This window comes from Eschrichtius robustus, chromosome 2, assembly GCF_028021215.1.
Source record: "Eschrichtius robustus isolate mEscRob2 chromosome 2, mEscRob2.pri, whole genome shotgun sequence".
Lineage (NCBI taxonomy): Eukaryota > Metazoa > Chordata > Mammalia > Artiodactyla > Eschrichtiidae > Eschrichtius > Eschrichtius robustus.
The window spans coordinates 110,607,905-110,631,309 of NC_090825.1; the positions used below are offsets into that span (position 1 = coordinate 110,607,905).

A 23,405-nucleotide genomic window follows, 5' to 3' on the forward strand; every position below is an offset into this window, starting at 1 on the left:
GTAAATAGAAAACCTCAGAGAATAAACCAAAAAATATTAAGAGTGGTTCTCTCTAACATGTGATCTGTTCTTTCCATATTTTGGAAACTACTGAGAATTGGGAAAACATCATTATTAATGTTATAATCAGGAAATAATTAAAGCTACTTTTTAAAAAGAAAAAAGAAGAAAGGTTTCCATGGCATTCTACTGCAAACAGGATAAAGTCCAAACTAGCATATAAGGTCCTCCATCTATGACCCCAGATTACTTTTCAAACATTATCTTCTTCTGTGTCTCTGACACATACCCTAAATAGAAAACACACTAGACACTCTTTACCCTGAATTCAGCCTTCACAGTCCAACTTCCAAGCCCTCCCCATCTTGTTCTCACAGCCTGTCTCTTGAAGGTTTTCTCAGGTGCCTCTCTTAGAATCTACCTGCTAGAAAGCACAAAGAGCATTCATTTCATTTGGACATGTAACACAATTAGTTATGTTTTTCTCTCCACTAAGCAGTAAGCTGTTCAAAGGAAGGTTGTGTCTTCTTCCCAGAAGACTTGGCTCACTGCCTTGCACCCAAAGATAGCCAATAGATGTTCATTGAAATAAATTACAGAAGAGTGAAGAGGATGATACACCTGGGGCAGTTGCAGAAGACCTGACCGAGGTGGGATTTGAGCTGGGTTTAAAGAAGGGGTAATATTTAAAGAGAAATGATAGCTGATTACATTTATAATTCTATGGTAAAAACACAAGGACTTTCCCCAAGGATACTGTTGTCATTCTGTTGTAGACTGCTTGATGCTACAGGGTAAACTGGTGCTAAAAGTTCTTTAAAAGGGAGATGTACCTTCGTATTTTTCACTTATAGTCTTAAGCTAAAAGGATACAATATTTGCAATTAAAAACTAGTTGTCTAAAAATGAAAGTGTCATCAGAAAACAAAATTAAAGGACAAACGACAAAATGGGAAAATATTTACAACATATATAATAAAGGGTTAATAACTACATATCAACAAGAAAATATGGGTAAATGGGGAAAAGGGCAAGTCACAAAAGAACAAATCAAAGACAATAAATACGAGGGGAAAAGTTTAACTTCATTAGTAATAAAATAAATGGAAATTAGAATGAGATACAAATTTTTTGACTTTCAAAATGACAAACGAAAAGATACTACTCAATGCCAGTGAGGGAAAGACAAGGGAATTTCATGGGGCTGTAACTTTTCTGGAAAACAACTTAGTGAAAAGTTTCCAAGAGTTTTAAAAATAATTAATTCCCTTTGACCTAGTAATTCTACTTGTAGGATTCTATCCTAAGGAAATAATCAGAAATGTGCACAAAGTTTTATATATAAGCAACATCATCCATAAGAATTAAAAACCAGAAACAATGTAGACTATTAAATGTAAGAAAACAATTAAAGTGTATTAGTATATATACGTGATGCTGTCATTAAAAAAATCATATATTTTTTAAAGAATAGTTACTGTCATTAGGGCAAATGCTCACAATATAGTATAAAACGAGGTTGCAAAGAAGATTAAATTGAATGCATTCTGGAAACAGAACTGAAGACAGAAATTGGGCTTCCCTGCTGGCGCAGTGGTTAAGAATCCGCCTGCCAATGCAGGGCACAAGGGTTCGAGCCCTGGTCCAGGAAGATCCCACATGCCGCTAAGCAACAAAGCCCGGGTGCCACAACTACTGAGCCTGCGCTCTACAGCCCATGAGCCACAACTACTGAGCCCACACCACATCTACCGAAACCCACGCGCCTAGAGCCTGTGCTCTGCAACCAGAGAAGCCACCACAATGAGAAGCCTGCACACCACAACGAAGAGTAGCCCCCGCTCACTGCTTTTGGTCTTTGTTGCTGCGCGGGGGCTTTTCTCTAGTTGCGGCGAGCGGGGGCTACTCTTCGTTGTGGTGTGCGGACTTCTCATTGGGTGGCTTCTCTTGTTGCAGAGCACGGGCTCTAGGCGCGCGGGCTTCAGTAGTTGTGGCTCGCAGGCTCTAGAGCGCAGGCTCAGTAGTTGTGGCACACGGGCTTAGTTGCTCCACGGCTTGTGGGATCTTCCCCGAGCAGGGCTCAAACCCGTGTCCCCTGCATTGGCAGGCAGATTCTTAACCACTGCGTCACGTGGGAAGACCGTTCTCTCTCTTTTTTTTTTTCAATGAGTAAGAATAATAGTAGTGGCTATACTACTACCAATAATTTGAATGTTTACTGTGGGCCAAGCATTGTTCTAAGTGCTTTATGTTTACTTTCTCACAGAATCCTCACAACAACTTGTTGAGGTAAGTGTAATTATTGTCATTCTCCCCCTTCACAGATAAGAAAATTGAGGCACGGAGAGGTCAAGCAAGTAGCTCAATGTAGAGCTAACACTCAAGTGTGGCATTTTGGGTGGAATGAATTGGGAGATTGGGATTGACATATATACACTCCTGATACTATGCATAAACTAGATAACTAATGAGAACCTATTGTATAGCACAGAGAACTCTACTCAGTGCTCTGTGGTGACCTAAATGGGAAGGAAATTCAGAAAAGAGGGGATATATGTGTACGTATAGCTGATTCACTTTGCTGTACAGTAGAAACTAACACAACATTGTGAAGCAACCATACGCCAATAAAAATTAATTAAAAAAAAAAGTGCAAGAGAGCAAGATTCCAGAGTCTTGCTCTCTTTAAGTACTACGGTGCCTCTGATTATATATTTGTAGTACTGTGTTTGTAAATTAAGAAATTGATCCCACCTTTGCCCTGGCTGGTCTCTCTGCTGAAAAAGCTTCTTCTCCTACGTAGCTACTTAAGTCCCTGATCTCTTCAAGTCCTTGCTTAATTGTGGCCTTCACAGTGAGTCCTACCCCCTAAACACAGGGTTCAAACTTGCAACCTGCCCCTCTATTTTACTCTGCTTTATTTTTTCCATAGTATTTCTCTAGCATATTATACAATTTTCAGATTACCATATCACTTCTCTTTGTCCCTCCCCACCTTCCCCCCAGCCCGCTATGGGAGCTCCATTAGGTCAGGGGTTTTTATCTGTCTTGCTAATCGATGTATCACAGTCTGAAAAAGTACTGGCACAAACTAGGTGAGCAACAAATACTTGTGGAGTAAGTGAACTTTTAAAAACATAGCATGATTCCAATTTTACTTTCATATTTTAAAGCATAAACATGTATATGCATGTGTATGGGGGAGGGAGAAGAAAAATAGTCACAATGTTAATGGTGATTTCAAGTGATATTTTTCCTTCTTTACGTTTTCCTGTGGTTTTATTCCCCAAACTCAATGTGAAAATGTATTATTTTATCATAAGAAAATGCTAAACCTCGGGTGACATGCATTGCCACGCACAGCAAATTGTCTTTACTGCAAGTTGCATGAAGCCGTTTTCCTATGTGAAACGCAATCAACAATTCAAGAGGTATTGATGATCTTTAAATAAATTATTGCTTTTAAGCAATCGCCCGGTATTTTGTGGTGGTTAAATATTTCTGAAAGGAATAAAAATCCTTGCCTCGCCGGTCGACCGCGGCATCCCTGGGGAACACACCCACCTAGCAACCCGGAGCCGAGCCTGGCACTGCGCCTTTAATTCCCGAGTTGGGAGGGGCGGTGGAGAATTTCCGCTCCCCCACTCCCACCGCGTCCCTGGTGGCAGCTGTCACCGGTAAGGCGAGCACCGCGCACGGGGGATGGAGCCCAGCGCCCATTGGACAGAATATAAAGGCAGAAACCTACCCCCGAAGACTGGGAGCCCCGCGGGGCGGCGGCGGGGAGCGCGCGCCGCGGCCCCCAGCTCCTTTTTCCAGGAGACTGCCGGGCCCCGCGGCGCAGGCATGACCGAGGTCCAGCGTCAGGGACACGCCCGTTACGCCTCGCTGAAAACGATCAGGTGAGCCTGGCCGAGGCGGACGTGACTCCTGGAACCCCAGCTCCAGTGCGTCCCAGCTGGCGCCGCGACGTCCACCTGCCCAGCAACCGGGAGCAGCTGGTCGGTGGGAGGGGGAGGCCCCGCCTCCCCTGCGGGACCGGACCGACCATGGCGCTGGCCGCGGCCGCGGCCGCTGCGGCCGCCGGGGTGAGCCAGGCGGCAGTGCTGGGCTTTCTGCAGGAGAACGGCGGAAAGGTGCGCAACTCTGAGCTGCTGAGCCGCTTCAAGCCGCTGCTGGATGCCGGCGACCCACGCGGCCGCGCCGCCCGCAGGGACCGTTTCAAGCAGTTTGTCAACGACGTGGCCGTGGTGAAGGAGCTCGACGGCGTCAAATTTGTGGTGCTGAGGAAGAAGCCGCGGCCCCGGGAGGGACCAGAGCCCCTTCCCTCCTGCTTCCCGAGCACCCCGGGGGCATCAGCCCCGCCGTCGAAGATCACCACCGTCTCACAGGGGGAAACCGCTGCTTCGGGGGCTCCATCCTTGGCCTCGGCGCAGAGGGCGGTGGAACCACCTGAGGACCCGGCTCCGCCATCAGTGCCACAGGACACCCCCGGGACTCCGGCCTCTGAGCCCACTCAGCTGACTAAGGGGCTGCTGTTAGCCCCAGCCCGGCAGTCAGGGTTGCCCTCGGACCCCCAGATTACAGCCTTTGAGCTGGCCCAGCCCTCCGAGGGACTCTCTGCAGACGTGGCCCCACCGTCCATGGCACCGTCGGAGGCAGCTTTGCCCCATGCAGAACCGCCAGACCCGGAACCTGCGCCTGGGCTTTCAAAAGGGCCGCCACCACCCCCTCCGCGCGCGCTGCCGCAAAAGCCCTGCATGCTGCCGGTGCGCTGCGTCCCGGGCCCCGCGGCGCTCCGGATCCGGGCGGAGGAGCAGGGCCTGCGTCGGCAGCTGTCGGAGGAGCCCAGCCCACGGAGCTCCCCTCTGCTGCTGCGGCGGCTCTCAGTAGAGGAGTCCGGCCTGGGCCTCAGCCTGGGCCCCGGCCGCTCCCCGCACCTGAGGCGCCTGTCGCGCGCCGGCCCTCGCCTGCTGAGCCCCGACACCGAGGAGGTGCCCGCCGCACCGCCGCCGTCCGCCGTACCTCTGGAGCCGGCCGAACACGAGTGGCTAGTGCGGGCTGCCGGGGGCCGTTGGACCCACCAGCTGCACGGGCTGCTGCTGCGCGACCTCGGCCTGGCGGCCAAACGCGACTTCATGTCTGGTTTCACGGCCCTGCATTGGGCCGCCAAGAGTGGCGACCTCGAGATGGTGCAGCAGCTGGTGGAGATCGCGCGGCGTGGAGGCGCGCGGGTCGACGTGAACGCGCGCTCACACGGTGGCTACACGCCGCTGCACCTGGCGGCTCTGCATGGCCACGAGGATGCAGCGGTGCTGCTGGTGGTCCGATTAGGTGCGCAGGTGCACGTGCGTGACCACAGCGGGAGGCGCGCTTACCAGTACCTGCCGTCCGGCGCCTCGTATGCTCTGCGCCGCCTACTTGGCGACCCCGGCCTGCGAAGCTCTACCGAGCCCGATGCGACCGGTGGTGGTAGTGGCAGTTCTGCGGCCCGGCGCCCGGTGCAGGTGGCCGCCACCATCCTCAGTTCCACCACCAGCGCGTTTCTGGGCGTCCTGGCCGACGACCTGATGCTCCAGGATCTGGCTCGAGGCATGAGGAAGTCGGGCTCCTTAAGCAAATTCTTGGGTGCCTCGCCCATGGCTCCTCGTAAAAAGACAAAAACCCGCAGTAGTCTGCAGGTCTTTTCAGAAATCTCCCGTCGACCCACTCCGGGGCCCTTGGCTGGTCTAGTGCCCAGCCTACCCCCAGCAACCTGACGGTTCCCGAGGCTACGGCTTAGTTGCTCTAATCGGGCCTGCCTCTCACAGTCTAAGCCTGCGCAAGACGGCGGTCCGACACCTTCGGCTCCATCTTGTTTCCAACTTTGTCCACTGCAGCCTGTTTTACCCAAGTGGGCCTACGCCTCCAGCTTCTGTCTGAAGCTTGATCTTTCTCCAGAGATGGGGTTCAAGATCTCAGTGAGAGCCTCCTATGAAGAACTACAGAAGTCAGGATTGAACTTTAGAGGAAATTTGAAATATAGTATCAAAGGTTAAGGGGCAGCAGCTGGTCTGGCCCCTGAATGATTTAACCCGATGCCTCTGCATCTATATACTCCCAAGCCAGAATTAGAGCTTTGTGTGATGATGGATTGTCAGCTTTAAGATATGTAGTGCTTTTGTAATTTGATGCTTTTATCCTGTTTTTAAATTGAAATGAGGTAAAACAACTTTCATAAAAAAACCTTTTGAAAGTATATTTTTCCAAAATGCTCAGACATTTTCAATCTTTTGCTAAATATTTTGGAATTCTAAAAAAAAAAAAAAGATGATCAAGATCTAAAGGAAATTAGTCCCAACCAACAAAACCCTTGAATGGTTATCTACCTCATTTTAGGCAATCAAGATTCCAGAGACTCTTGAACACAGAATGTGACCATTGTGAATGTAATTAATTTCAGTTGTACTGAGAATGCTAAATATTAGAAAACAAGTACATCTTGGGAGTAAAAGTGATTTAACAATGAGAGAAAAGAGATACTTTGGCAAATACTTTTAATTTGTGGTTGTCTTTATGGTGAAATATAAACGTGTGTCTTTGGCACTGGTGGCTGGCTACTTTGATATGGCATGAATATTTAATTTTTTAAAGTGTGATTTATTTGTGAAATGCACCATTGTGCCATATTTCTGAATCTGTGGCTTTCAAATCCGGCTGAGCCTTTCAGTGCAGTAGGTGAACATTCAAAGAAAAAAATGTCATAGCATAACACTAGAAAAATCACTGGTTAAATAGTAACAGATACAATTAAGGAGCAACTATTTTATATGAAAGTTCCGTACAAGCAAAAGGTATGTGATATCCATTTTAAGAAGCCATCTGAAAGCAAACAACTTATTCCAAAATAGCAAATGCAGAATCTCCTTGCTCAGTGACCTTAGAGAGGGGTGGCTTGATTCATCTGTATCTTTGCTCCTATTTGTAATTGAGAAGGTTTTAAGTATTGCCAAGATTTCTCAGGTTCAACACAGTGTAATTAAAATGGCTCTTTTGCCATTTTAAAGATGTGGAATCTATTTGCTCAACCAACCTTTTTATATCATATTGTAATAATGCTCTGCTTTTGCAAATTGGGTTTGCATGTCATTAGTTATACCAAATAGTTTTTGTGGCACAGGGTACTGGGGCTCCCGTCCCATATATGTATCAGTGAGGCCTCTGAAATTATTTAAGGCAGTCTTTCATGGAATGTTCTGATTTAAGCAATGAAATAGTCTCCCATTTTGTTCCTGCTTGTGTGATGATGTACTTCCCTTAAACATTCTACAGCACTTGCTACTGTATTTTGCTTTTCTTTTCACTTCTTTTCTCCTCATCCTTCTGCCTCTTTCAAGCATTCTACTATTGAAAGAATTTGGATTTCTCTGCAAAATAAAGGAGTCAACCAAACATGGATATGGTAGCCAAAAACTGTAGGTAAATGTAGGCCCGGATCTGACCTCTCCCACCTTCCTTGCTTGGAACTCTAGCTAAGCTACATAAATTATTTCAAAGTGAAAATTAAGTCTTCTCCCTCTGCAAAAAAAAAAAAAAAAAGACAGGAAGTAATAATTAAAGCAATCTCAGTAGCTGAAGGTCTAGGACAGGATAAAATATTAGAGATTTTTCATGGTAAAAGAGAGGCTTGACTGAGACGGGTAACAAAGGTCACACACACAGGGATGACCAGCTTTGAGAAAGACAAAATGTAAACCCGCAAAGTGGTAATAACAATAACTAATGTTTATGGCACACTTAAATCAGAGGAGGGTTCTTGAACCGCCAGAAGAATCTTTGTGTTTCAGGAGGGTGTGCTGCAAGCCTGCCCAGTGAAATAAAAACATTTGGCAAGAGTTTAGGATCAATAAGCCTAAAATTCAGGTGTTAGAAACCACTGCTTTTTCCTTGCAGGCTAAAACTTTCTGAAACTGTAAGTCAGTAGGAAATTACAGTTGATATGCATATGGGAAGTTTTCAAGAACAATATCTGACTAACAGGAGGTACACCTGTGGAAGGATATTTCCAACAACTGACAAAAAAATAGTTGTTCATTGGTTAAGGTAATTTACCTGGTTAAAATTATCACAGGGAACAGAATCACTCCTCTTAATGGGGCAAGAGTTAATCGCTGATGTAGATGTGTATGAGTCATGTCCACAGCAAGCTTTTTATTTTTATTTTTATTCTTTGGCTGCACCAGGTCTTTGTTGCTGCGCGCGGGCTTTCTCTAGTTGCAGTGAGTGGGGGCTACTTTTTCATTGCGGTGCGTGGGCTTCTCATTGTGGTGGCTTCTCTTGTTGAGGAGCACGGGCTCTAGGCGTGCGGGCTTCGGTAGTTGTGGCTCGTGGGCTCTAGGCACGCAGGCTTCCGTAGTTGTGGCGTACGGGCTTAGCTGCTCCGGGGCATGTGGGATCTTCCTGGACCAGGGCTCGAACCCGTGTCCCCTGCATTGGCCAGCGGATTCTTAACCACTGCACCACCAGGGAAGCCCCCACAGCAAGCTTTTTTTTTTTTTTTTTTAATTTTTTTTTTTTTTTTGGCTGTGTTGGGTCTTCGTTTCTGTGCGAGGGCTTTCTCTAGTTGCGGCCAGCGGGGGCCACTCTTCATTGCGGTGCACGGGCCTCTCACTATCGCGGCCTCTCTTGTTGCAGAGCACAGGCTCCAGACGCACAGGCTCAGTAGTTGTGGCTCACGGGCCTAGTTGCTCCGTGGCATGTGGGATCTTCCCAGACCAGGGCTCGAACCTGTGTCCCCTGCATTGGCAGGCAGATTCTCAACCACTGCGCCACCAGGGAAGCCCCAGCAAGCTTTTTAATACAATTGTACATTTCCTCTAAGGAGGATGGAAGCTGTTCTTTTTTCTTTTTTAAAAAATATTTATTTTGGCTGCACTGGGTCTTAGTTGTGGCACGCGGGATCTTTAGTTGCGGCATGCAGACTCTCAGTTGCAGCCTGCATGTGGGATCTAGCTCCCCGACCAGGGATTGAACCTGGGCCCCCTGCATTGGGAGCGTGGAGTCTTACCCACTGGACCACCAGGGAAGTCCCTGGAGGTTGTTCTTGAGCACATGTTACTAACCTAATAGAGACCAGGGTATGGGTAACACATATATGACCTGTGTTTACTAAGTCCCAGGCACAGTTGTAAACACTTTGCAGGTATTAACTACCACCTTACAAGGTATGCACTGTTAGTATCTTGATTTTTAAAGTGAGGAAACTGAAGCTTAGAGAAACTGTAAGTAACTTGTACAGGCCTCACAGCTAGTAACTCTCACAGTCAGGATGGCATCCTGTTGCTCTTTTCCATTACAGTATCCAGTTGCAGAAAAGCAAGGTGGTCTCATCTCAGCTCTTTATTCATTTAGTGACCTTAGGCAAGTCACCCAAGTCTCCAAGCTCCATCTCCCTCTCTGTGGAACTGGCAGTACATATCCTACAGGCTGTGGGGAGGAAGGAACACAGGGAATGAGTAGGTAAAGTCGTCTGTGAACTGCAACACCATCCTGAAATATTACCAGGAGTGCCGAGTTGGTCCCAAAGGGATATCTGGCTGCATTCCAAAACCAAATATCTCTGATTCGTGACATTGTTCTACATGATCACCATTCTTTTACCATGTTAGTATTTGTATATATAAACAACAACATTGACTCTACTAGGAAAAATGTTTCCCCACAAAAGGGAAATATCGCTTTATTTAAAATATCACAATGCCTTTCTTAATGCACATTCCTCTAGCATCCCTGCCCCCAACTTCCAGTCCTAAACAAGCAGTCATTCAGCCTTCTGGACTGGAAGCACCCCTCCACACACGGTTTTAAAGCTGGGCCTACCCCGGACCCATATTTCCCCCCTTTTCTTTGCCTTTTCCTGGAAGAAATTATTTGACCTTTTAAAATGGTTTAATAGACTCTGTCTCTCTCCAGATAGCTTTTTGCCTTGAACCTCTGTGGCTGGAGTCACCTTTCCAGAACTGCCACACCCCTGGACTTGAACCTGTGGAGCAGAGGTGGCCTCAGATATTACTACAGGAAAGAGGAAATAAGGAAGAGATAGTGAGAGAGGGAGAGAGAGGGAGAGGGGGAAGAGGAGGAGGAGAGAGAGAGAGATGTCTGGACCTCTCCTCAAGAAGGGGAGGAAAAAGTCCTCCTAGTGAGAAGTCAGTGCTGACTTAAGTTTCAAAGACAACAGGTAAACACCCATCATGACTGTCCGTCTAAACTGTAGCTAGGCTGTGACAGTAACGCTACGGGGTCGTTGGGAGGATTGCTTTACAGCATTTCACCTCTTCTCTCTGCGGTCCTCAACCACATTTGACCTAAATGTCCTCGTAAGCTTCTGAATTACACGTGACTGAACAGCAAGGTAATTTGTTCCCGTGAGGATGCCTGAGGTTCACGCCAGCCGCTCGCCGAGGTACGTGGTGTGAGGAGCAGGCTGCTCCAGCCAGACTGCGCGTCGGTCTGGGCACCACGGAACCTTGCTTCCCTACTGTTTCCAATTTACAGTCAGAAGGTAAAAAGTGCACTAATTACATCCATATTAGGAACGGCGTGGGGCGGGATGAGGCGAGTAGGAGAGGAGGGAGGTCCCGGGGCTGCCAGTTGCCAGGCAACAACCGCGCTCTGCTCAATCGGGGCGGGGCGCTGCAGGCCTCAGGGCTGGGGGCGGGACCAGCAGGCGGCGGCGGCGGGCGCGGGCGGCTTGGGGAGGTGCGGACAGAAACCCCCACAGAGACCCAAGAAACCCTGTTTTCCACCGTGGGGAACTACGTAAGGCTCTTTTTGACACTGATCCTCGAGATCAACACCCCCAGCCTCCCCCTTCCCACTCCTCATTAGCCAACGACTTTCGAACGAAGGCCTAGTGGCAAAGGAAAGGGAGCCAACCTTCCCATAACTGGCGGGCCGGGATTTCTTTCCGACAGACACAAAGGCTTAGCCCCAGCCTTCACGTCCAACAGGGACACTGCTCAGGACAAGGCAACGTCCCTGTGGCTGGCCCAGAGGGCCTGGTAGCTGGGGAGGCTGCGGGTGGTAAAGCGTGGCTAGAAGCTTTCATCATGAGGAAAACAGTGCCCTCTGCTGGCAGTGTCCAGGAAGGTGGAATTCACCGGACTTCTGGTACTGGCCCCCACCCCACCCCTAGTCTTAGTCTGTGGTGCCAATATCGAACGCGTATGCTGAGCTCATTCTTGCCCTCTGAAGGAATAACGGGGTGTGGAAGGGAGATAAACTGGGGCAGGAAGGAGACGGAGGCAAAATGCAAGGACAGGCGCAGGGGTTGTGGCCCTACTTTTGTGGGCCCTCTCCATCTGGTAGAGACAAGCACAGAAGCCTCATATTTCCCCATGGCAAAAACCAGCAAAGAACCAAAGTGCAGTTTAACCAGACAATGGCAGACGCTGCTTCTCATGCCCATCCCGGGCTGGGAGTGTTTTGTCTGAAATACACCATTTCCACTGGCCTAATGGACGACGTTAAGTGTGTTTCTAAGTATATCACAATGGGAGAATGCAATGGGGACTGTACAGGGCAAAAGCCAGAAATAAGTAGATTCCATCCAGAACGCGTCTCGAAGCAAGCTGCCCTGCTAGGCAGAGGATATTGGAGCGGAGGCCCCGCCCACAGCGTTCAAAGGAGAAAAGCAAAGCATAATGTTAGAATCAGCAGGAGCCCCATATGTTTTTTATAAAAAGGCACAATGTGAGCATTGTTCTGTGCTCAATAGCGCGACTGTTATAACTAATGCTTTTGGTATGAATACGACCATTTAAAATTCCCAACCAGTTGCACTTAGTGACAATATGCATCAGAAAACGAGCCCAGAAGCAGAGATTTCTCACTTTGAGGTCTGTTGGCCTTAGATACACATACACATGCCTATTAATGTGCCCAGCTTCCAAAAATACACTGAACATTTACATGAAGAATGTTCTTGTCCCTGGCCTTAGCAGCTACAAATACTAAGGCAGATTTTCAATGTATATTTGAGAACTGAACATTGATTCTATGTACACAGGACTGACACACAAACAGAGGGGAGTGTGTGTCCTGTTTCATACCACTCTAGCCCTTAACTCCCAACCTTAGCCCCTCCCCAAACTGGCATCTCCAGAACACAAGAAAAGCTGCCTCTGCAAGTCCTCAGCACCATCCCACAATAATAGGTCTCCAGGTCCCCCATGACTCGCCTTCAGCTCCCATCCCCCCAACTGCCCTCCTTAAGCCTGGGTGACCTAGTGGGGACTCTAAAGGAAAGGCAGATAAATTCAGTTTATCCAATTATCCAACATAATTGGAAGAGGAAGAAAGTTCTTTCTGGGTCTTGGAATGAATGTCCCCAAATGTCCAAGTGTACTTGACATTCATCAGGGTTTTTAGGCAGCAAAGCATCTGAATCCATTTTCCATTTGGGGAAGTTCCCTATCCCTTGAGTCTTGAAGGGAGGCAGTCCCCCACTTCCACTATACTACTCATGTCGGAGGCTTGGGTAAAAACCAGCAAAAGAGACCTGGCCTCAGCCAATCAGGCCTAGGCTTTCGTGGTAATAATGCAGTCACCAGAATAGTTAGGGACTACTGGTGACAGCATCTGCTTGGCCCCTCCAGTTTTCAAGCCTGTTTCTTCAGTCTTTCTAGGGATCCCCAGGCCTGAGTGATGTCCTCCAACAAATCTCTCTTCTGCTCTAGTCTGGCAGGCGTCTGTAGTTTGCAAACAAGATCCCTCCTCCAAGCCAGGCTCCAGGCGATAGGCACACTTCTCATATCAACTTTTTATTGAGAGGGAAAAAAATGGCCATTTTGCATCTTAAATTGAAGTGCTCCTCTGACTTGTCTCCTCTCCCTCCAACCAACCCTGACGGAAAAGGGGAAATACTGCAGACTTTAAAATTCGTAAGTTAATTACCAAATAATCCGCAAGACTTCGGTAAGGCCACATGAGAACACTTGGAAAAAGTACCCCAGGAAGGCCGGGCCTGGGTCTTCCCCACCCCAAGGGAAAAGCACCGAATAAACCAGCGTCATCCCACTCACGTGGGTGAGAGGCAGGGGCAATGCTCCTCACCCCCACCCCCTGTAACTAGATGAGGGGAGGGGGGAAGGGCGGTTTATCCGGAGGACGGGTCCCTGGGGGCCAGGCCGGCCTGGGAGTCGGAGGACGACGGCCAAGGTCGGTCCTGACTGTGTCCAGTTGGTCCTGAAGGAGGCGGACCCGCTCGTCCAGGCTGCGCTGCTGGGCCAGAACAGCGGCCTTGCCGACCAACAGGGCGCGATAGGCGCGCAGCTCGTCGGCGGGCAGTGCGCGCGCCAGCACCTCGCGCAGGGCCCGCTCGCGCCGCGCCACATGCTGCTTCAACTCCTTGGCGTCTTCCTGCTGCCGCTGCAGGAGCCCCAGTCGCTGCAGCAGAGAGGCCTGGAGCCGCGGGGCGAGGGCGCCGTGAGCGGGGCGAGGGCGCCGCCGCTCCCGGGAAGCTTCCAGCCGGAGCCCGCAGGCCCCTCACCGCCCCGCCCTCCCCCAGCCCAAGCCCGTTACCTGCTCGTCAGGGTCGCCGTCTGCGCCCGCCCGGGCCAGGGCGCGGTGCACGCGGTCCAGGCGACTGCCCAGCAGCAGCAGGAGGCCAAGCACGCGCTCTAGGTCGGCCATGAACCGGCTGAACCGCTCGAGCTCGTGGGGTGCACAGGCCTGGCCGACCGCGGCCTCCAGGGCAGCCCCGCGCCTGGCCCAAGCCTGGGCCGCTGCCTGCAGCTGCTCCTGCTCGGCCTGAAGCTCCCTTAGCGTCTTTTGGAGAAGGTCCGCCAGCTCCACCTGCAGGGAGGGCGTGGGTACTTAAGTCTGGAGGCAGAGCCCTGACTTAGCCCAGCCTCTAATAGCCCCTCCACACTCACTTTCTTGGCTTGGATGCTGTAATTTGGCTCGGGGAGACCCGGGCCGCATGGCTCGTCAGGCACAGCGTGGGTGGTAAGGTTTTCAGGCCTTGTCTCCTCCTGAGAAGCTGGCAGGCGCTGGGTGGAGTTAAGTAGGTAAGAGCTGGGGACAAAACCAGAGTTCCTTGGGTCGTCCTGCCCCAGGCTGCAGGGGCTTAGAATCCCCTGAGTCCCTGGTACCCCTCACTCACCCTGACTCAGAAGTACCAGCTGCTTCCTCTCCAGCCTCTCCACAGGCTGGCCTCATTGCAGCCCAGACCTCGGCTAAAGGAATCAGCCCATCCAGCAGGCCCAGGGATGGCTCTGGGCTGGGATAGGAGGTGAGAGTGTCACTCAGAGAGGGATCCAATCTGGCCAGCTCCTGAACCAGCTCCTCGAGGCGTGGACTGGGCCATGTTGACCTGGAGCCAGTCTGGCCAGTGCCCCAAGCCTGGGCAGTGTGGTCAGAAGGCCCCGGGGTATCATTGCCTGGAGGTCTCAGGGCATCACCTGGGAGAGGTTTGAGGGGGTCAGTCTCTGCAGCTGTGGGGGGATCAGTGGTCAGCAGTCCAGTGGGGTCAAAGGTTGCGATGTCATCATTTGCAGTCCCAGGGGGACTACAGCATGTAGGCCTGGAGACACTCACAGAACCGTTTACCCCCTGCCAACAGTCATCCGCCCCTGCAGTCTCTGGGTGCTCATGGAGGGGCTGCTCTGAGGGGATTATAGCCTGGTCAGCCCTCTGACCCAAGCTAGCTCCGTACTGCTGGTCAGAGGCATGGACACTGGAAGTGGAAGAGACACTAAATCAGAAAAAGCTCTGGCCAAAGATAAGTGGTGGCCTCCAAGGGCCATCCACCTCCCCCACCTCACCCCCCTGGCTCCCAGCCACCAGCCAGGAGAGGGTTCCCTGCCCCTCCAGCATTTTGTAGATGTGTGTAGGAAGGGGGTATCTCACTGCTTGAAAGCCTGAGGGAATTCACCTGTTTGGGAGCCCCAGGGGAGCATGGGAGTCTGCAGGTGATCTCATTCTGACCAGCGGGGCTTCTTCCAGGAAAACTTCATCATCAGGAAGGGATGGGAGCCGGGCAGACACGATGCAGTTCTCTGAGGCCCTCTGCTCACAGTCAGAGGGACTTCTCTGGAGGCCCTCTGCAGAACACACCACTGCAACTTCCTTCTGAGTCAGGAACCTGGAAGCAGGGACCCCACACTGACCACAGGGACCAGGAAGGAAGATTCTGGTTCTGCACCAGAGGGACAGTAGGGTGTTGGGGGTGGGATTAGGGGATGTGGTTTGCAAAAGACAGAAGGCTCAAAGTGAGGGTGAGTGGGAGGCCCTCTTCCTTCTTGAGCAAGAGCTATGAAAGCTGCCTCCCCCCAGCTTTCAGTCCCCAGAGTGGTCCATGTCTCTCACCTGGAAAGTTTGGTCTGAAACAATGGTCTGGGGGTTTCTGCTCCTTGGGGAACAGCCTGGAAAGGCAAGCAGTTGGATGAAATGTTGCTCAAATTTTCAATCTTCTGGATGCCCCCAAGCCAAGCTTGCAGCCCCTATCTTCCATACCTGGGCAATGGGCATGACCCCTCCTGGACTTCCCCAGGGGGACAAGACTTCCCCCGAAGCGCTCCGACTCCGACCGGCAGGCCTATAGGCATTGCTGAGCCTCAAGGCCCGGGGTTTCGGGTCCTCTATGCTTCGGGGCTGGGTCGCAGGCAGCCATCTGATCTGGTGACCTTCGAACTCTGCCAGCGTCCGCTGCTGCCATTCCCGGGTCTCCGGCCTGGCGAGGCCAGAGCTGGGGCAGGCCTCCCCCGAGCATTCCCCCGCCAGTCCACCGCCCCGACCCACGCGATCCAGCTTTCCCGGCTCTGAGAAGCACCACTTCCGCTGCTGGTTGGCGAGGCGTCCCCTGCCGGCGGTTCCCGGCGCGGGAGCACCGGGGCGCGCCGGCTCCGCTTCCCCGCCGGGGTGGCTGAGCAAGGCGGAGCGCGGGTGCGCGGCGGAGGGCCGCGCGGGGGCCGCGGGCCGCAGGCGGGCGGGCAGGCTCATGCGGAGCTCCTTGCGCTGGAAGGACGTCTCCCGGAGCACTCGCCGCTGCGCGCCCTGCAGCCGCTGGCGGTAGGCGGCCCGCGACGCGGGCGGACTGGGCGGCTCGGCTGCCCGCGCCGCGGCCTCCGCCTCGGCCGCCAGCGCGTACAGCAGCGGGGTGGTCTGGCGGCTGAGCGGCCCCGGGGTCCCCCGGATCTCGGGGGGACGAGGCCTACTGCGTGCGGCGGCCGCGGGCCGGGGCTGCGGGGAGGTGCGAAGCCCGGCGGCGGGGGCCGGGCCGCCCCACACCACGCGCACGTAGTCCCAGTCCAGGTAGGGAAGTTGGTGGGTCCCCGGCGACGGCGTGCGCGGCTCAGGACCGCCGGAGGCGGCGGAGAAAGAGCTGTAGGCCGAGTCGGCGCGCGCGGACAGCCGCCGCAGGTCCAGGCTGCGAGTGGACGAGGCCGGCGAAGCGCAGTCGCCTCCAGGACCCAGAGCCTCCATGGCTGCGCGGACGCGGGCGGAGGCTGGCCAGCTCTGTGGGGCCTGGAAAAGCATAGACGGGGTGGTGGGTGAGGCGCTCCGGGTTAGGGTTAGGACAACCTTCTGGCACCTTCAACACAGACATGCTTACACATCCCCTCCCTAGTCGCACGACCCTTATTAGCGCTGGCACCGCCCCCCCCACCTCCCTAGTCTGGAATGGCAAGGGCAGTAGGACCAGGGGAACAACTCTGGAGATTGAGGGCCTTAGCTCAGGGGAAGGAACTGGCGACTAGCACATCCCCCGCTGGGGCTCTTCTGGCCCGCAGCCCCCGGCCTCTACCCTGGCACCTCCTGGAGCTCTGAGAATGTACCCATGCTCCTGCCCTCCCCAACCCTGTCCCACCCTGGCTGCTTCCTGGCTGCTTTGTTAGCTTCTCCATGTGATCTTTCCCTGATAAACAATGGTCAAGAACGATCTGAGATCACAGGGGAGACAAGAAAGGAGGGGGAAAGACCCAGGTCAGGTGGCAGGGGCAGCTTCACAGCCTTCCTCCCTCCCTCTGGGCCAGTTATGTTCCGGGTGCTTTGAATAAATATTTATCTTGAACCGCACAACTGCTGTCTGCATTTCACAGATGAGGACACTGAAGTTCTGAAGGGGGAATGATTTGCCCAGAGGCACACAGCTGGTAAGAGGCAGAGAGCCCTGCCTGGAATCTGGGCCTGCCTCCAAGCTTACTGCAGCCAGAATCAATTTCCTAGAAGCAAACCCCGCTGAAAGCCAGTTCACCCCCAGCCCCCAGGGGCCTGAGCCTCCAACAAAGCCCAGCCTCCACTATGGGAAACAATCGCCCCCACCTCTTCAAAATACTGGCAGATTCCAGGATAATACGGCCCCTGCTTGGGAGACTCTCTGCCTTTTGTCTAGGAATGACAGGCTCACCCCCTCTTTGTCCTGCCACTCTTGCTCCTCCTATAGGGCTCAGCTTAGAGGTCGCCTGACCCTTTGGGATCCCTGCAGTGTCCTGAGCTTCCTGCATCACAGCACTCATCGCCCTGCATTGTGATTGTTGGCTTGCTTTGATTCCCTCTCCCCATTCCCACCCCTGAGCTTCCTGAGGACAGGCCCTGCACTTACTCATCTCTGTACCCTCGGTGCCTGGCACGTAGTCGATGTTAAGTATTTGTTGAATGACAAGGAAAGGAGCAGCCTTTCAGGGAGTAGATGGGGGTGGCTTTGGGTGGAGAAGGTTGAGGGCTTCTTTGCTTCTACCCACTTTTCTCTCCCTATTAGTCTTTTTGAGAAAGGGGACAGAATGGGTGAGGCAGTTGCCACCCATGGACACTGACCAGGGTTACTCAGGTTATTAGGAATCAAAGAGCAGGCAAGCACAGCTTGGAACAGGAATGGCCAGAAATCAATACTTCCCCAGTGGCAGGAGGGGGAGCAAGGGGAGGAGCTAGGTGGGTGTGCCTGGGTCAGGGGTGAAAGCAGCTTTGAGTCTTGAGAACTGAGGGCTCTCTATGGGCTATAGGGACTTTGGGGGTGGGGTGGGGGGCGGGCTTGCCTTCCCTGAGCTGCTTGGTTGGAATTGCAGAGGAGGGTGGCCCACAGTTGGGTGGAAACTGAAAAACAGACTTATGTGAGCCTCCAGACACTTTTTGGAGCTCAGGATCACCCTCTACCCCATTCCCTGAGACCCCAGATGCTACAGATTGCTGGATAGGGCAGGTAGGGAGGTTAGTGGTGGGAGAATATGATGTTTCCTAAAAGGGCGAAGCAGTACCTCCAACATTCCCAGGAGGGGATCTCAGCTGACCTGGTACCAGAACATCTTGACATCACACACCTGGAGGCATCTTTGTGCCCACTAAGGCCAGCCCTGCAGGTTGGTCTTCACTCAGGCTTGGGGACCATTTTTGCAAAGTAGTTTATACTCCCTGAACTTCAGAAAGACAAGAAGCTGCTCTGAGTAGCAGCCCCTGGGAGGACAGTCACCTCCTCTTGGTAACCCCCCCCAGCCACCCAGACAATAGCTCTCTCTCTTCCTATCCTTCTGAGCCCTGCTTGGGAGCACTGTTTACCCTGGCTCATGCCACCCATTCTTGACTTTCGCTGCATCTATAGGCATGGGTAACTGTTCTAATACAAAGATGTTTCCTCAAAAAAGGCCTTGAAAATTCTATCTTATTTGTGAGTTACTGACTGCTAAAGGATTCTGAGTTCGCCAAATAAAAACAGCTCAAATGGATAACTAAAATGTGTGTACATTTTCTTATTGACCTTAACTTGTCTCGAGGATGCTTTTGCAGTGGTAACCCAAGCACCTGATACCCATGCAGGATGCTCACACTGTGCCCTTTGTAGAACCTGTTATGCCAGGAGGGTCCAGCTCCTTTAGTGTGTTTTGGGGCCTCAGCCCAAAGAGCAAAGAGTTTTCACACTTGTCTGGCTGCAGGGAGCCTCTTGCAGTTCAGCCAGGCCTTGTGGCTGGGAGTAGCCACACGCCAGGAGCCCTAGCATCAGCATTAGTGTCAGCTGTGGGCTGGGCTGCAGAGCCAGTGCCTGCATTGAATGTAAGTCCAGAGGCTAGAACTCAAAGAACCTTTTGCCAAGCCCCGTCAGGGCAGGGGGAGCAGCGTGGAATCCCTGCTAGAAAACCACCAGATTGAGGTCATGCGGTATTGGGGTCATTTGCGATAAACTTATCACCTGAATCAAAGAGAAAGAGAGGAAAAGGAGACAAGGATGACTTCCGTGTTCAGAGCTAGGGGCTGGGGAGGTGGAGGTGCCGGTCCCAGGAATGAGGAAGCTGAGACGGGGACTAGCCAAGGGATCCAGTGCTCAGTCTGGGGCCTGTGGGCTTTGCAGTGTTTGTGGCAAGTCTGGCAAGCAGGTGGTAAGTTGAGATGTGTGTCTGGACCTCAGGAGAGAGGTTGGACCAGGCAAGAAAGCAGACCCAGGTTTTTAATTAGAGGTTCTTAGGGAAATCCATGAAGACAGCTTCCAGTGGGTAAAATCACACAAAGGCAATGGAAGCAGATCCAGGTAAGGTGACCAGAAAGGCAGACAACCTCAAATGATCAACAATGATCAGGAATTAAATAATATCTTTCCCAAAGGCCACCTCACGTCTGACCTCTCTTATGGAGAGGTTGTCCAGGCCACCCCTCCTGGATGGTCCGGCAGGGAGACTGCCGCGCTGCCTGCACGGCAGTCTCCCTGCCGGACTGAGTTTCTAGGTCCTGGGCCGTGTCTTGAATTCCACCACTCCAGACCAGGTCTAGAAGGGCAGGCATTTTGGTAAGTTCCGTGGCTCTCCCAGTTCCCTCCGGCACCCCATTCTCCCGGCCTGTCAGCACCACAGCTCACGTCGCGAAGCGTCTGCTCTCAGCTCGCTCCCGCCCACACGTAGAGTCTCCGTAGACTCTAGCTCTGTGCCACGGTCAGGAAACGCGGGATGCTGGCGGCACTTGGGGAGAGGAAGCCGCGGTCGAGATCGTACCACATACCTGGGGCTTCAAGCTGAGTCGAGGCGCTCCAGGGAGGAAAGAGGCGCAGGCCTGGCGGCCACAGGGGGCGACAAAGTCACGCGGTGCGGCTGGAGAGCGAGGCCTCGGGGACGCTGGGAGAGCGGATGGCCCCTGGCCGGCGCATTTCTCGGCCTTTCCTGTTGGTTGGGTTCACCGTCGGGGAAGGAGGGCTCAGAACGCGCGCAGGGGACAGCGCGATCGTGGACCGGAGAGGCCAGGATTCCCCAGTGGCTGCGCGGTCGAAAGGCGAGAGCCGGAGGTTGCAGGGTGAGACCCCACTGCGTGCTCGGGTCCCCCGGGCGCGCTCCCCAGCAGCTCCCGCTGTTGCCGGCTCTGCGCCCCCTACACCTCTGCGAAGGGGCCAAGCGCGCAGGGCCTTGACTCGCGCAGACCAGACTCCGCGCGGAACCCAACCCCTCCAGACCCAACGACGCGCGGGCTGCTCCGCGGCGCCCCAGCCACCCCACCCACTCCTAGCGGCGGGGCTCGCCCTGCCGCCCCCGGGAAGGGCGATTCCGCCGCCCACTCCCGGCCGTCCGGCCCCCGGCCTCACCGTTTACCTGCGCTCCAACCCGAGACGCGCTCCTGGGCGCCCGCGGCCGCGCGGTGACATCAGAGTCCCGGCCTCGGGCTCCCGACCCCACCTCCAGGCTCCGGCTGCAGCGGGGGAGGCGCCACGTCCGGCTCCCGGGGGCGGGAGCGCGGAGCGGCGGCGCTGCCCCGGGAGCCGCCCGCCCCTTCGTAGTGTCCGCTTGCCGGCCTATACCTGGGTCCAGGAGTTGGACGCTCGTTCCCCCGCCGGGCACAGACCTCTTGCTCCAGCTGAAGAAGCTGGAAAGTAGGGGAAGGGCCACCAAGGCGCTCGCCCGCCCGCCTCCGCCCAGCGCGTTCTTACCGCCGGTAGCGCGCGGGCCCGAGCCCCGAGGGTCCAGACCACCCCTCTGTGGGAAAGCCCAGGCCGGGTGCCCACACGGGCCCCCCATTCCTTTCAGAAAGTTTGGCTAAGTAAGCAGACCCGCCACTGTCCTTGTCCCTCTGAGTACAGTTCGGATGCTAATGCATCATCCCTTGACCAACTGTCCCTCCAGATACTCCATTTCCAAAACTCTTCCAGCTCTTTGATTCCCAGTGTGGGCTCTTTTTCTCCCACGTTTGCCCGTTTTCTTTTCATTTCTCCCACTACCCCACATAGTCTGGGCCCTTCCGGGCAGCCACCTGAAAGGGGAGGGAGAGGATGGGAAGGAGAGGGGAGGCTCTGCTGACGTGTGTGTTCACTCCTGCTACCCTCAGTGGGTCCTTTAGGTGCTGGACTATGCATATCCCCTGTGGCCTCGATAGGGTTTACACCAGCCACAGAGTCTGGCTCTTGAGGTTTTCACCTTTGGGGATCTCCAGGCTCCAAAGAATGCTCTGAATTCATCTGCCACTGTGCATTCCTCACTGCTCTGTTCTCAGCCTTCCTTGCCCCCGCTTTCCAAACCTTTATCCTATGGATACTGGCTCTGCCAAGAAATGCTCCCTCCCTGGAAGGGGCTGGGGGCCTTTTGCTGGGCCTTCAGTGCTCATCTGTCTTGAGCCCCAGCTATTGCTGTGGCTGCCCTCACTCTCCCACAGAATCAGCATGCCTGGGGGCAGGGACCATATCCCCCTATCTTGGCATCCTCGGCTGACAAGGTTTGTTGTGGTAATAATCAGGACCCAGAAACCCAGACCGGGGGTCAAGGCTGCCACTTTCTGGGGGCACTAAGAGCCTGGGGAACTCTGAATGCTTGGGTCTTCTAGGGGATGGAGGCAGCAGGCACCTGAGCCTGGCTTCTGATTGGCGCCCTCCTGGCTCTGCTTCTTCTTCAAACACCATCCTGACCCAGGCATCAGCTTCAGCTGGAGCTCTGGACTCTAAGACAATGGCTCAGAACTTCTTGGCTTTGAACACCTGCCCTTTTAAGATCCCGATCTGCATGGTTGGTCTCAGAGCAGTATTACAATAGAGGGAACACAATCCAGCAACCAAAAGCCAATTCAAAATTGTTCAAGATTTTAATTTATATTTTTAAAAAGTATGTATCTTGACAACCATGAAGTGGACACAGTGTCCACAGCAATTCTTGTTAACCCGCTCCTCCTCCCGCCCCCTTATTTCTCTTGCACACGCTACAGAAACTCCCTGCCTAACTCCTCCAAAACTGAAATCCTGCCCACCCACTTCTCTGCTTGCCTCTTCTTCTCGTCTGAGAAAGAGAAAGCAGCCCCTGACATCTGGATGTTGGCCTGGGACTATCAGCTAGACCTTGGTGTTGTAGAAGTTGATCTGACATTCACAGCCAAGGCCTTGGAGTTCTCCTGTTGCACATAAACAATTTCACAGGACATCAACATCGGACAAGGCCATCTGTAACCATGATGGGTCAAGACAAAAACAAGACCATTCTGTAATCATATCCAAACACAGACAAACCATGAACGTTGTCCAAGTCCCAAAAATGACCAAATGTCTTTCTATCCTGGATAATACGCGAGTGCTGCTTCCTTGCCAATTGCAGCTTTAACTTTGCTTTAGTTATTCCTTCTTCTAGATAAGATTTAAGGTACCCAATCATAGAATTACTCTTGCTTCCCGACAGCATCAAACACTGAGAAAAGTCCTGCTTCTTTAATTCTCTCCAAAATCACTAATACAAGCCCAAATCCTGTAAGTCCTCTCGAATGCCCTCTTACCAAGATGCTCCATGGTTCCCCATCCTGTGTGTTCCCCTCACTGTAACAAGTAATACACTCCATTTTTTTCAACTATAGGTGTGTTCCTCAGGGTCTTTGACTAGAGGACATTTCATTATTGCAAAAGCCCAAAGAACCTTAGAGGGGAGGAAGGGGACGAAGCTGCTGCGAAGTTGGAGTCTCCTTTAGTGGTGGCAGTAGTTGGGGAGCAGGGGCCATGGAGAAGGTGGACACATGCACATATTAATCATGTTTTTTGACTACATAAAAAGACATGCCTGTGCCCCTCAGTATCTCAGTACTTTCCCAGGCCTGGGAGAGTTCAGCTGACATTATACGGGTCAGAGAACCACCACCCAACCTAGCCCTTCCTCAATTTCACAGGCAAAATAATTGTAAATGGGAAAGCCACTAAGTTTTGGGGTAGTTTGTTAAACAGTAATAGATAACTGTAAGAGGGTATGTAAATTTTCAAATTTGGTTAATCTCAAATTTCTTACAAAGAGTTTGTACCAATTTGTATTCCCATTAATATATATGAGAGTGCCCATTTTCCTACATCCTCACTAACACAGTACATTATCACACTTTTGACCTCTGAAATATGAAAGGTGAAAATAATGTTTTAATTTACATTTCTTTTTTATATATAAAATTGCATATCATTTTGTACATTTAGAAGCCATTTGTATTAACTTCTGTGAACTGTC

General features: G+C 52.5%; 2 protein-coding genes across 3 annotated transcripts; one reads left to right on the plus strand and one right to left on the minus strand.

Moving 5' to 3' along the window:
* Nucleotides 1-4,049: 4,049 nt before the first annotated feature.
* Nucleotides 4,050-5,883, plus strand: SOWAHA (sosondowah ankyrin repeat domain family member A). The gene has a single exon (XM_068534417.1). It carries the CDS (start codon nt 4,050-4,052, stop codon nt 5,757-5,759), a length of 1,710 nt encoding a protein of 569 aa, XP_068390518.1. The 3' UTR covers nt 5,760-5,883.
* A 3,446-nt stretch (nt 5,884-9,329) lies between these two features.
* SHROOM1 (shroom family member 1) lies at nt 9,330-20,632 on the minus strand. Of its 2 annotated transcripts, XM_068534418.1 has the most exons (9): nt 20,541-20,632; nt 19,960-20,117; nt 15,496-16,506; nt 15,349-15,404; nt 14,915-15,124; nt 14,144-14,716; nt 13,914-14,055; nt 13,561-13,833; nt 12,260-13,440 (listed from the first exon to the last, which is right to left on the minus strand). In XM_068534418.1, the coding sequence occupies exons 3-9, from the start codon at nt 16,462-16,464 to the stop codon at nt 13,108-13,110; spliced, it is 2,556 nt and encodes an 851-aa protein (XP_068390519.1). In that variant the 5' UTR covers nt 16,465-16,506; nt 19,960-20,117; nt 20,541-20,632; the 3' UTR covers nt 12,260-13,107. The 2 variants fall into 2 exon arrangements, with proteins under 2 accessions (XP_068390520.1, XP_068390519.1); XM_068534419.1 differs by lacking the exons at nt 12,260-13,440; nt 20,541-20,632 and adding an exon at nt 9,330-9,465 and having other exon boundaries at nt 19,960-20,087.
* Nucleotides 20,633-23,405: the final 2,773 nt, after the last annotated feature.